The 13,484-nt window shown below is 57.2% G+C and overlaps 1 protein-coding gene across 2 annotated transcripts in view; it reads right to left on the reverse strand.

Annotated features, from left to right (window-relative positions):
* Positions 1–13,484, reverse strand: part of LOC127587494 (phospholipid-transporting ATPase ID-like) — a 44,410-nt gene that overhangs the window by 16,889 nt on the left and 14,037 nt on the right. For both annotated transcript variants that reach the window (XM_052045850.1, XM_052045849.1), the window contains exons 6-14: positions 12,757–12,818; positions 11,577–11,649; positions 10,486–10,556; positions 9,130–9,209; positions 8,590–8,748; positions 8,216–8,304; positions 6,171–6,367; positions 4,444–4,652; positions 2,512–2,555 (exon numbers count right to left, since the gene is read on the reverse strand). In XM_052045850.1, the coding sequence (XP_051901810.1) occupies positions 2,512–2,555; positions 4,444–4,652; positions 6,171–6,367; positions 8,216–8,304; positions 8,590–8,748; positions 9,130–9,209; positions 10,486–10,556; positions 11,577–11,649; positions 12,757–12,818 (984 nt within the window). The remainder of the gene's footprint in view (positions 1–2,511; positions 2,556–4,443; positions 4,653–6,170; positions 6,368–8,215; positions 8,305–8,589; positions 8,749–9,129; positions 9,210–10,485; positions 10,557–11,576; positions 11,650–12,756; positions 12,819–13,484) is intronic.

Genomic DNA, 13,484 nt, shown 5'->3' on the forward strand with positions numbered 1-13,484 from the left:
CATCCCCGTCCCACGCTCCGCCCACCTGTCCCGAGAGCCCTCCCTGCCCACGGGGGTCTGTCCCTCAGCCCCCTACCCTGCTCCCTCTACACCCACGACTGCGTGGCCAGATTCTGCTCGAACCCCATCTACAAGTTCGGAGATGACACCACCGCAGTGGGCCGTATCTCGAACGACAACGGCATGGGGTACAGGAATACAGGAAGGGGATAGAGGGCTTAGTGACACGGTGTCATGTCGACAACCTTTTCCTCGATGTCAACGACACAAAAGAGCTGGTCATTGACTTCAGGAAGTGGGGCGGTGTACATGCACCTCTCGACATCAACGGTGCTGAGGTCGAGAGGGTTGAGAGCTTCAAGTTCCCAGGTGTGAACATCACCAACAGCCTGTCCTGGTCCGACCACGTAGACGCCACGGCCAACAAAGCTCACCAGCGCCTCTACTTCCTCAGGAGGCTAAAGAAATTCAGCACGTCTCCGTTGACCCTCACCGATTTTCCCTATCCTATCCGGATAGGGATAGGAAGCATCCTATCCCGATGCATCCAGGCTTGGGACGGCAACTGCTCTGCCCGGGACCGCAAGAAACCGCAGAGAGTCGTGGACACAGCCCAGCGCGTCACAGAAACCAGCCTCCCCTCCACGGACTTTGTCTACACTTCCCGCTGCCTCGGGAAAGCAGCCGACATAAACAAAGACCCCCACCCACCCCGGACATTCTCTCTTCTCCCCCCTCTCGTCGGGCAGAAGATAGAAAAGCCTGAGGGCACGTACCACCAGGCTCAAGGACGGCTTCTATCCCACTGTTATCAGACTCTCGAACTGACCTCTCACACCTAAAGGATGAATTCTCGATCTCCCAATCTACCTCGTCGTGGTGCTTGCACCTTATTGTCTGCCTGCACTGCACTTTCTCTGTAGCTGGGACACTTTATTCTGCATTCTGTTCTTTTTACAACCTCGATGCACTGATGTACGGAATGATTTGTCTGGATGGCTCGCAGACAAAAGCTTTTCACTGTATCTCGGTACGTGTGACAATAATGAACCAATTACCAGGGTGATCCCACCTCCCAGCACCCAGTTATCAAAACGTGGGCCCAGTTGAACCCAAATATGATGCCTACTGAAGTCGACTATACACAAGAGAAACCACATCTAGGCCTCTTAAGCCTTCCCCACCACTCATCAGGACTGATCAGGGGAGGCACGGTAGTGTAGCGGTTAGCGTAACGCTATTACAGCGCCAGCGACCCGGGTTCAATTCCCACCGCTGTCTGTAAGGAGCTTGTACGTTCTCCCCGTGTCTGCATGGGTTTCCTCCGGGTGCTCTGGTTCCCTCCCACATTGCAAAGACGTACGGGTTAGGAAGTTGCGGGCGCGCTATGTTGGCGCCGGAAGTGTGGCGACACTTGCGGGCTGCCCCCAGAACACTCTACGCAAAGGATGTATTTTACTGTGTGTTTCGATGTACATGTGACTAATAAAGAGATCTGATCTTATCATATCTCCAACCACAGCCCCATTTCCCTTCCCGTATCCCTCGATCCCCTCCACATTCAGAAATCCGTCCGCCTTCGGGGGGAGAGAATTCCAGATCCCCCACCCCCTGGGTGAAGAAGTCTCTCCCCGTCTCCGTCCCGAACTGCTGACCCCTTATTCTGAGATGGTGACCCCTGGTCCCAGACTCCCCAGCTGGGGGAAACACCACTCCCTGTCGAGCCCTGTCAATGAGATCCCCTCTCGTTCTTCCAAACCCCAGAGAACACAGTCCCAGTCACCTCAACCTCTCCTCAAATCAGCCGTCCCTGGAGCCCCCGCCCAGTCTGGTGAATCTTCACCGCCCTCCCTCTGGGGCAAGGACATCCTTTCCTGGGTCAGGGGACCAGAACAGTGCACAACACTCCTGGTGCGGTCTCACCAGGGCAGTGAGACATCTTCACTCCCGTACTCAAACCCTCTCATAATAACCGCCAACACATCATTTACCCTCCCGGGTCACCTGCTGCCCCTGTACTGTGGCCCTCAGTGACGTGTACAAGAACACCCAGCGTTCCTTTGAACATCAACACTACCCGATCTCACACCAGAATACTCACATCAAGATTACCTCACCCAACCACCATCCAAAACTTAGAAATCTTTTGTCAAAAAGCTCCCTCTCTGCCGTCCCGTCACACACTCCCGGGGTCAGACACAGGGTGAGGCTCCCTCCGCACCGTCCCGTCACACACTCCCGGGGTCAGACACAGGGTGAGGCTCCCTCCGCACCGTCCCGTCACACACTCCCGGGGTCAGACACAGGGTGAGGCTCCCTCCGCACCGTCCCGTCACACACTCCCGGGGTCAGACACAGGGTGAGGCTCCCTCCGCACCGTCCCGTCACACACTCCCGGGGTCAGATACAGGGTGAAGCTCCCTCCGCACCGTCCCATCACACACTCCCTACATTAACATCCTCAGCTGTTTCTCCCTCTGACTGTGACCTTGTGTCCCTCCAGTTACTCACCTCCCTGATGTCATGTTTGTGTCCCAACTGGTCGTTCAGATCTCCTGGAAAGGAAGGCACAACAGTTTGAGTCTGTATTCTGGCCCATCTGAGGGTCTGCCCCAACCCCAGCCCTGAGGCTCCTGGGAGGTTGCAAGGGGTCTCAGTGACTGAGTGTGCATGTGTGTGTGTGAGAGACTGTGTGTGTGTGTGTGTGTGTGTGTGTGTGTGTGTGTGTGTGTGTGTGTGCGTGTGTGTGCGCGTGTGTGCGTGCGCGTGTGTGTGTGTGTGTGTGTGAGAGAGCGCGAGAGAGACACTCTGCATTGGTGCGTCCGTGTGAGAGTGTTGGCACTCCCTCCTCACCGCCACCCCAACCCACCACCCCCCCACCAACCCTGCGGTGCTCCCTCCCCACCGCCCCTCCCACTTTGAAGCTCCCCCATTGTCCACAGATCACGGGGCAGGGACGGCGACGAGACAAACACTGCCCTCTGTCCCTAAAGCTGTGACTCGCCTGTCCCTCCCTCCCGCGCTTACACAGGAAGATCCCATTATAAATCCGTGCGACGGGACGTAACCCCGGCACAGCAAACACAGAGGAATGTGCAAAAGGAGATGTCTGACGGACAGGGAGCAGGAAGGGCAGAAGACAAGATGGAAACCAGCATCGTACCAAACGTCGGTGAGGCCGCACCGTGCGCAGGTCTGGTCGCCCAGCTATAGGAAGGCGTCACTGAGCTGGAGAGGGTGCGGGGAAAGATTCACGGGGACGTTCCCGGGGCTGGAGGGCTCGTGTTATAAAAAGAGGAAGGACAGGCTGGGACTGTTTTCCCCGGTGTGGCAGAGGTTGAGGGGAGTCCTGATAGAAGTTTATAAAATTAGGAGAGGTATACACAGTCAGGATCTGTTCCCCACGACAGAAATGTCAAGTACTAGAGGACATGCATTTAAGGTAAGGTTTTTTTCACACAGAGAGCGCTGGGTGCCTGGAATGTGCTGCCAGGGGTGGGGGTGGAGGCAGATACGATAGAGGGGTTTAAGATGCTGTTAGACAGACACATGACCCTGCAGGGAATGGACTGTGTGCGGGCAGAAGGGATTTAGTTCAATTTGGCTTCGTGCTCAGCACAGACATGGTGGGCCGAAGGGCCTGTTCCTGTGCTGTTAACCGTTCGATGTAAAAGTCAAGTGGGACATAGATAAGGCGGACGGTCACAGGCTTCTCCCCCAGGGGAGGGGAGTCTAAAACTAGAGGGCGTGGGTTTAAGGTGAGAGAGGAAAAAGTTAAGGGAGTAACCACAGTGCGTTTCCTAGATGGTGCCCATTGTGCGCCGGTGGTGAGGGGAGGGAGTGTTTGGTGTGGGGGGGGGGGGGGGGGGGTCGATCGAGCAGGCTGCTTTGTCCTGGGTGGCTTTGACACAGTTTTGGTCGCCCTGTTCTAGGGAAGACGCCCTTAAGCTGGAAAGAGTGCGGAGGAGATTTACGAGGACGTTGCCGGGACTCAAGGGCCTAAGTTATAGGGAGAGGTCGGGCAGGCTGGGACTTTATTCCTTGGAACGTATGGGTGACCTTATAGAGGTGTATAAACCCACCGATAGGGTGAATACGCACAGTCTTTTCCCACAGGAAAAGGGAACCAAAAACCAGAGGCAGAGATTTAAAGGGGACCCAAGAGGCAACTTCTTCACCCAGAGGGTGGTCTGTATGTGGAACGAGCTGCCAGAGGGAGTGGGTGAGGCAGGTACATTAACATTTAAAAGGATACACAGATGGGAAAGGTTTAGAGGGATGTGGGCCAAACGCAGGCAAATGGGACTGGCTTGCAGGGGCATCTGGGTTGGCGCAGACCGGTTGGGCCAAAGGGCCTGTTTCCGTGGTCTAGGACTCTAACCAAGGCAGGATAGATATCTGTTGGAGCAGTTGGAGATGTTCGTGAGGGAAAGGCTCGCTCACCGTAGGTCTTGCCGCCGATGGAGCACTTGTTGAAGGTCATGATGTTCTGCGTGAGGGTCCCGGTCTTGTCGGAGAAGATGTATTCGATCTGGCCCAGCTCCTCGCTCAGGGTGGTGGTCCGAGCCTCGGCAGCCGTGTCCCGCTGCACGCAGTACATCTTCTTGTCCCAGTTGATGAAGTAGCTGTGTCCCAGCCGGATAACCTCCACACTGCTCGCAGGGGCAACGGGAAGGGGAGAGGTCAGGTAACGTCCGTGGGGAACGGCTGGTGAAGCTCCCTCCGCACCGTCCCATCACACATTCCTGGGGTCAGACACACAGTGAAGCTCCCTCCACACCATCCCGTCACACACTCCCGGGGTCAGACACAGGGTGAAGCTCCCTCCGCACCGTCCCGTCACACACTCCCGGGGTCAGACACAGGGTGAAGCTCCCTCCACACCGTCCCGTCACACACTCCCGGGGTCAGACACAGAGTGAAGCTCCCTCTACACTGTCCCATCACACACTCCCTGGAGGAGTCACGGTGTTCCACATATATACGGAGTGCGAGGGGTCACAGCCCCTCTTTGAGTATCTGGAGGGGCCGCTCCCCAAGTTCAGGCTGCACTCCAACCCCACGCTCCACCTGGTACAGAGAGAGGGGCAGGGGAGGGGACCTCCTCGTCGGTCTGCTCCTGGGTCTGACCGAGGTGGCCATTCGCAGCTCCGTCCAGGGTTCCACCCGAGCCAGCTGCCTGCCCCTCTTCTGGGGGTACATCCGTGCCCAGGCGACCAGGGGGAGGGAGCAGGCATTGTCCCCAGCCAACCGCGCCCCCACCCCCCAACTTTAATCCCTGAAACACTCGCGACCGTGTGGCCAAATCTTGCTCGAACTCCGCCGCCAAGTTTGCAGATGGCACCATCCACCGACTTCAGGACGGGGAAGGAGGGCGAACAGGCGCCAGTCTACATTGGGGGGAAAATCGGCGGTGGAGGGGGTCAGCAGCTTTAAATCCCTGGGCGTTAACATCTCGGACGACCTGTCCTGGGCCCAGCGCACAGACGCAATCACAAGGAAGGCGCCCCGGCGTCTTTACTTTCTTAGGAAGTTCGGCTCGTCACCGAACACTCTAAAAAAGCTTCTGCAGACGTACTGTTGAAAGTGTCCTGACTGGTTGCATCAGGGTCTGGGACGGCAGTTCCAATGCACAGGAACGTAAGAAGCTGCACAGAGTAGTGGACTCAGCCCCAATACATCACAGGCACATCCCTCCCCACCATCGGGAGTGTCTACAGGAGACGCTGCCTCAAGAAGGCAACGTTCGTCGTCAAAGATCCCCCCCACCATCCGGGCCGTGCCGTCTTCTCGCAGCTCCCATCGGGCAGGAGGTACAGAAGCCTGAAGTCCCCACACCACCAGGTTCAGGAACAGCGACTTCCCTTCAACCATTCGGCTCTTGAACCGACCGGCACAACCCGAATCACTGCCTCAGTACAGCAACACTGGGACCACTTTGCACCACAATGGACTGTATTTTTGTTCTAATCGTGTTCTTTCTTGTAAAAATTGTGCATAATTGATGTTTCTTTCTTGTGAATGTTGTGTCTCTGATGCTCTGTGCCTGTGATGCTGCTGCAAGTAAGGTTTTTCACTGCACCCGTGCACACACGGACTTGTGCAGATGACAGCAAACCCGACTTTGACTTTGAACCTGAGACCCAGCGTGGCGGGCGGCCGGAACTCACCTCACGTACAGGGAGATCGGGACCACTGTGTTGAGGATGATGATGTACGACCAGAATGCAAGGAAGCCGGAGAAGAAGGCACTGTCCACGCCCTGGTCCCAGGGCAGGTAGATCTGGAAGAGATTCCCCACCTCGTGCTCCCAGATGGAATTCCCAATGGCGAGGATGATCCCCATGCAGACCAGAAATCCGAAGATCTGGGAAACGGAAGGAGGCGTGAGTGGGACGGAGGGGGGCGAGAGAGCAATAGGCACGGGGGCAGTGCGGTCAGAGAGGAGATCTGTCCAAATGGAGTCAGCCTCAGGTGTGCCTGGGAACTCTGCTCTAGGCCTTGGTGTCACTGGTGAGGCCGCATTTGGAATAATTAGGAACAAAGAAACATAGAAAACCTACAGCACAATTCAGGCCCTTCGGCCCACAAAGCTGTGCCGAACACGTCCCGACCTTAGAAATTCCTAGGCTTACCCATAGCCCTCTATTTTACTCAGCTCCGTGTACCTATCCAGAAGTCTGTTAAAAGACCCTATCGTACCCGCCTCCACCACCGTTGCCGGCAGCCCAGTCCACACACTCACCACTCTCTGAGTAAAAAACTTACCCCTGACATCTCCTCTGTACCTACTCCCCAGCACTTTAAACCTGTGTCCTCTTGTGGCCACCATTTCAGCCCTGGGGAAAAGCCTCTGACTATCCACACGATCAATGCCTCTCATCACCTTATACACCTCTATCAGGTCCCCCCTCATCCTCTGTCGCTCCAAGGAGAAAAGGCCGAGTTCCCTCAACCTGTTTCCATAAGGCATGCTCCCCAATCCAGGCAGCATCCTTGTAAATCTCCTCTGCACCCTCTCTATGGCTTCCACATCCTTCCTGTAGTGAGGTGACCAGAACTGAGCACAGTGCTCCAAGTGGGGTCTGACCAGGGACCTATATAGCTGCAACAATACCTCCCGGCTCCTAAATTCAATTCCCCGATTGATGAAGGACAATACACCATGTGCCTTCTTAACCACAGAGTCAACCTGCGCAGCCGCTTTGAGCGTCCTATGGACTCAGACCCCAAGATCCTTCTGATCCTCCACACTGCCAAGAGTCCTACCATTAAGACTATATTCTGCCATCATATTTGACCTACCAAAATGAACCACTTCACACTTAACTGGGTTGAACTGCATCTGCCACTTCTCAGCCCAACTCTGCATCCTATCTATGTCCCTCTGTAACCTCTGACAGCCCTCCAAACTATCCACAACACCCCCAACCTTCGTGTCATCCACAAACTTACTAACCCACCCCTCCACTTCCCCATCCAGGCCATTTATAAAAATCACAAATAGTAAGGGTCCCAGTACAGATCCCTGAGGAACACCACTGGTCACCGACCTCCACTCAGAATACGACCCTTCAACAACCACTCTTTGCCTTCTGTGGGCCAGCCAGTTCTGGATCCACACTGCAATGTCCCCTTGGATCCCAAGTCTCCTCACCTTCTCCATAAGCCTCGCATGGGGTACCTTATCAAACAAAAGGGAACCAGGTACCTGTACCCCTGGGTCTCTCTGTTCTGCAACACTCCCCGGGGCCCCACCATTTTCAGCCCTCGTTTAACTTCCCAAACTGCAGACGTCGCACTTGTCTGAGTTAAACTCTATCTGCCATCCCTTGGCCCACTTCCCCAGTCGATCTAGATCCTGTCGTAACCTGAGACAATCCTGTTCCCTGTCCACCACACCACTGATTTTGGTGACTTACAGACCACGGCACCTACATTCTCCAGATCGACAACACGAACGAGAAACAGCAGTGGACACAGCACCGATCCCTGCAGCACACCACAGGGAAACGACCCTCCACTAGCCTTATCCACATGATCTACCCTTCCAGACAAAGCCTACCGTGTGGGACCACGTCAGAGGTCTTGCTAAAGGTCCGTGTAGATGACGTCTACCGCCCTGCCCTCGTCGACCCTCTTGGTCACCTCTTCAAAATACTGAGCTCAGTGTGTGGGGAATGGTGGCCCGTCCCCGCCGGGTCCGGAAACTCACCCAGAGAACCAGGGTGTTCATCAGGCGATCGATGCTCGTCCTCTTGAACTTGGTGCGCCCACTGTTCTGCATCAGCTTGGTGTCCGGGCCTGTGGAGGTGGGACTGTGTTAGTGTGGGCTGGGGTGGGTGGGGGGAAGGAAGTGAGGCGATGACAGCAGAGGGGGGTAAGTGGAGGCGGGGGGGGGGGGGGGGAAGAGGACGGCGGGGGAGAGGACGGCAGGGCAGGGGGGGAGAGGGCGGGGGGGGCGAGGGGACGGCGGGGCAGGGGGGCGGGAGAGGACGGCGGGGCAGGGGGGGAGAGGGCAGGGGGGAGAGGACGGCGGGACGGCGGGGCAGGGGGGGCGGGAGAGGGAGGAAGAGGTCACAGACTGACCTGCGAAGAGAACCAGCCCAAAGCAGCACTCGGTGTTGCGCAGGACGCAGCCGCGCAGCAGCACGTTGCGGTTGTCCAGTGGGATCTTGCTCTCCCTCCAGTGCAGGGTCCCCGTGAACCGGTCCAGCTTGTTGTTGGGGGGCTCACAGATCACCTCACCTGCCGGGACCCCCACAGACAGGTCAGGGCTGGCCCCGCCCACTGCCCCAGGCTCCTCCCACCACCCCCAAACCCCACCCACTGCTCCCAGGCCCTGCCCACTCCCTGTACAGCCTGTGACCCACTCCCGGGGACCTGTTATTCTATATATAAACCCCCCGAAACCCTGGATCAGACCCCAGCCTGTAACCCACTCCCGGGGACCTGTTATTCTATATATAAACCCCCCTGAACCCCTGGATTAGATCCCAGCCTGTAACCCACTCCCGGGGATCTGTTATTCTATATATAAACCCCCCGAACCCCTGGATCAGATCCCACCCTGTAACCCGCTCCCGGGGACCTGTTATTCTGTATATAAACCCCTCCAGCTGCACTCACCATCGAACTTGGCCAGCTTGCTGGTGTCTCCCAGTTCCGCCGTGACTGACAGCGACTGCCTCACCTTCATGTTGGTCTCCCTGCCAATCAGGTTGGACAAAGATCAGCGCCTGCCCCATGTGACACACACTCCCACCAATCGTCTGAGCGGGGGGGGCGGGGGGGGGGGGGGGTTCCAATCAGTGGAGACGATAAGGATGGGACGTGGGGTATCTGAGATCCAATGACGTGCATTGGGGGTGCAGCCAGTGTGGTAATATGGGGAGCATGCTCAGTGCGGTGCTCCCCCCCACCCCCCCCCCCCCCAACCGGCCCTCCAGTGGCGCTCCCTCCTCACCGCCCCTCCCGCGGCGCTCCCTCACCGCCGCCCCTCCCCTCACCGTGCAAGTAAATGACTGCTTGCTGTTCTCTGGTGTCTGAATGGCTTCTGACTACAGTCTGCAACTCACTCGCAGGGAGTCCGACGGCACTGGAACAGGCCATTCAGCCCAGTCTGTCCCTACTGAGCAGTGGGCACCCATCTCGATTCATCCCAACTCCCAACACTTGGCCCGTCGCCTTCTGTACCTGGGCGATTCAAATGCCTCTCAAGGCACTTCCTAAATGCTGTCAGTGACTCTGCTTTCACGTCTCTCTCAGGCCGTGCGTTCCAGCCACTCACCGCTCTCCGGGTGAGGAAGGTCCCCCTCTGAATCCCTTCCCCCTCAATCAATGTCTTCCAATTCAATCTGCCGCTAACATGGGGAAAGTTCCCTGCAGTCCGCCCTACCTATAGGCATCACCTTATTCACCGCAGTCATGTCCTCTTCACCCCCTCCGCCCCAGGGAGAACAGACCCAGCCTCTCCTCGGAACTGAGACACTCCATCCCAGGCAAAAACCTATTTACCAACCCCCCGAACCCCAGCCTGTAACCCACTCCCGGGGATCTGTTATTCTATATATAAACCCCCCGAACCCCTGGATTAGATCCCAGCCTGTAACCCACTCCCGGGGATCTGTTATTCTATATATAAACCCCCCGAACCCCTGGATTAGACCCCAGCCTGTGACCCACTCCCGGGCATCTGTTATTCTATATATAAACCCCCCGAACCCCTGGATTAGATCCCAGCCTGTGACCCACTCCCGGGGACCTGTTATTCTATATATAAACCCCCCGAACCCCTGGATTAGATCCCAGCCTGTGACCCACTCCCGGGGACCTGTTATTCTATATATAAACCCCCCGAACCCCTGGATTAGATCCCAGCCTGTAACCCACTCCCAGGGACCTGTTATTCTATATATAAACCCCCCGAACCCCTGGATTAGATCCCAGCCTGTGACCCACTCCCGGGAATTTCCCCGGACTTACCCATCCAGTTCCGCTGTCTCAATGTAACACAGACCGTGGGGTTCACTGCTGGACAACAGAAGCAGGTCAGCCTGGGAACAGAGACGTACAAAAGTCAATCAAGGCACAAATCCGAGAAACAAATCAAACAAATTCTGAAGGTGAGGGGGGAGGGGGGAGGGGCAAGTTCAGGGAATTCTGGAGCTAGGTGCACAGGCAGCTGAAGGGACAGACGTCACTGGTGGAGGGACGGGCATTGGAGGAGGGGAGAGATCTCACAGGGTTGCAGGGAGGTTACAGAGATAGGGAGGGAATTACAGAGACAGGGAGGGGTGTAGGGGCAGGAGAAGGTTACAGAGTCGGAGGGGGCCGTAGGGGTCAGAGGGGGTTACAGAGACGGGGAGGGGTGTAGGGGCCGGAGGGGAGTCACAGAGACAGGGAGAGGTGTAGGGGCTGGGGGAAGGTTACAGAGACAGGGAAGGGTGTAGGGGCCACAGAGATGGGGAGGGGTGTAGGGGCCAAGGGGGGGAGGTTACAGAGACAGGGAGGGATGTAGGGGCCGAGGGGGGGCTACAGAGATGGGGAGGGGTGTAGGGGCCGGAGGGGAGTCACAGAGACAGGGAGGGCTGTAAGGGCTGAGGTGGGGAAGGTTACAGAGACGGGGAGGGGTGTAGGGGCTGGGGGGGGGGGGGGAGGGAGGTTACAGAGACGGGGAGGGGTGTAGGGGTTGAGAGGGGCTACAGAGACAGGGAGGGGTGTAGGGGCTGGAGGGGAGTCACAGAGACAGGGAGAGGTGTAGGGGCTGAGGTGGGGGAGGTTACAGAGACGGGGAGGGGTGTAGGGGTCGGGGGGGGGGAGGTTACAGAGACGGGGAGGGGTGTAGGGGCCGAGGGGGGGCTACAGAGACAGGGAGGGGTAGGGAAGTGGTGCAGCAAATTGCCTCGTCAACATCTCCCACGTTGCTGTCGAGTGTCACCTTGTTGTTACAAACCACAACGTCCAGATGGCCACCCCCTGCCAACACGTCGCCGTGGGTCTTGTTCTGGGCCAAAGTTTGGCCAAACCCTGCTTCTGCCCCCCAGCCGCCACCCTTCAACCGGGCGGACACCTACCGCCACAAACTGGTTGTTCTCGAGCTTGATGATGTCCCCCACCCTCACGTGCATCCACTTGTCCTTCTGGAGCCTGTGGGAAGACGAAGGAAGGGTCAGCGGCTTGGCGACGTTCTGAGATGGGGGGGGGGGGGGGGGCGAGAGCGCGGCTTACAAAATGGCCGCCGGTTACGGAGGGGCCTTATCTCACGAACTCTGCCCGTCTCTGGAAGTGGGTGGGGTTGAAGATTCATCTCAATCGCAAAAACCCAGCAACAGGCAGCAGGAGCGAGATAACAGTGACGGTGTTTGAAACCGTCCGTAAAATTTTGAAATAAATGCTTAAATCCACACACAGGATCGACCATTTTGTTGAGCCCAGAGTGGGTAAGGTGGCCAACTTGCTCCCATAAGGATCGCGATGGCCCTCTATAAACAATTATCCGGTGGTTCCAAAGTCAGCGTTAAACACCCTGACTTTTAATTCCAGAGTTAGAACATAGAACAGAACAGTGTTGGTTTAGGAAGAGGCAGAGTTTTGTGACTGGGCTGGTTTGACCCCGGTTCAAACCCCACCGCAGAAGACGGGCAATTTAAATTAAACTTCACTTTGGAAAAAAAGCAGAGATAAAACTTGTAAAAGTTCTCCCAGTGTCGCGAAGCCTCATCTTGTTCCCTTGAGAGCGAATCGTCTGCCTTTGCCTTGTGTGGGGGTCGGCAGGCGACTCCCTGCCACTGGGACACCGTCAAGTGCAGTTCCCTTGACACAACGGTCCCACTTGAATACATTTCGGAAAGCTGGGCCTCAAATTCCGTGTAAATCACCTGCCCCTTCCTCCTTCTCTGCCCCACCTTGACTCCAGAGGCAGGGACACTCAAAAAGGCCATTCGGCCCCAACGCTCTGTGCTGGACCGTTCATTACATCTGCCACCCGCTTGCCTTTGAACAGCTCCTCCTTAAACCCATTCCCGGCAATGGGGATCCCAGCTCCCACTCGCTTCCCAGCGATGGGGTTGAATCCCACGCTCCCCCTCCGCTCCCGTTTCTCCAGAATTCCGATCGGATTTATTGGCGGCCATCTCACGGAGACTGCCCATCACCTGACCCCCACCCCCCGCCGCCATCTTGCAGAAGCGTCCTCCAGCCCGTCGGGAATCTCTCGGAGGGAGGGCCGAGGCGCCGGGAGCGCCAGATACTCACGTGCCATTGATGAGGAGCAGGGACTGACGGTTGTTCACTTGCCTGTCGCTCTTGTGGCGGAACTGGGGAAGGAGAGAGAACGGATCAGGAGAGAGGGGTCGGATCAGGAGAGAGGGGTCAGATCGGGGGAGAGGGAGCTCAGATCAGAAGGGGGGGGGTCGGATCGGGGGCGGGGGGAGAAATCGGATACGGGAGAGGGGTCGGGGTCGGGAGAGAGAGAGAGGGAGAGGGGTCGGGAGAGAGTGAGCGAGAGAGGGAGAAGGGTCGAGAGAGAGAGAGAGGGAGAAGGGTCGGGAGAGAGAGAGAGGGAGAAGGGTCGGGAGAGAGAGAGAGAGAGGGAGAAGGGTCGGGAGAGAGAGAGAGGGAGAAGGGTCGGGAGAGAGAGAGAGGGAGAAGGGTCGGGAGAGAGAGAGAGGGAGAAGGGTCGGGAGAGAGAGAGAGGGAGAAGGGTCGGGAGAGAGAGAGAGGGAGAAGGGTCGGGAGAGAGAGAGAGGGAGAAGGGTCGGGAGAGAGAGAGAGGGAGAAGGGTCGGGAGAGAGAGAGAGGGAGAAGGGTCGGGAGAGAGAGAGAGAGGGAGAAGGGTCGGGAGAGAGAGAGAGAGGGAGAAGGGTCGGGAGAGAGAGAGAGAGGGAGAAGGGTCGGGAGAGAGAGAGAGGGAGAAGGGTCGGGAGAGAGAGAGAGGGAGAAGGGTCGGGAGAGAGAGGGAGGGAGAAGGGTCGGGAGAGAGA

The sequence above is a fragment of the Pristis pectinata genome, chromosome 40 (genome assembly GCF_009764475.1).
Source record: "Pristis pectinata isolate sPriPec2 chromosome 40, sPriPec2.1.pri, whole genome shotgun sequence".
Classification (NCBI taxonomy): Eukaryota; Metazoa; Chordata; class Chondrichthyes; order Rhinopristiformes; family Pristidae; genus Pristis; species Pristis pectinata.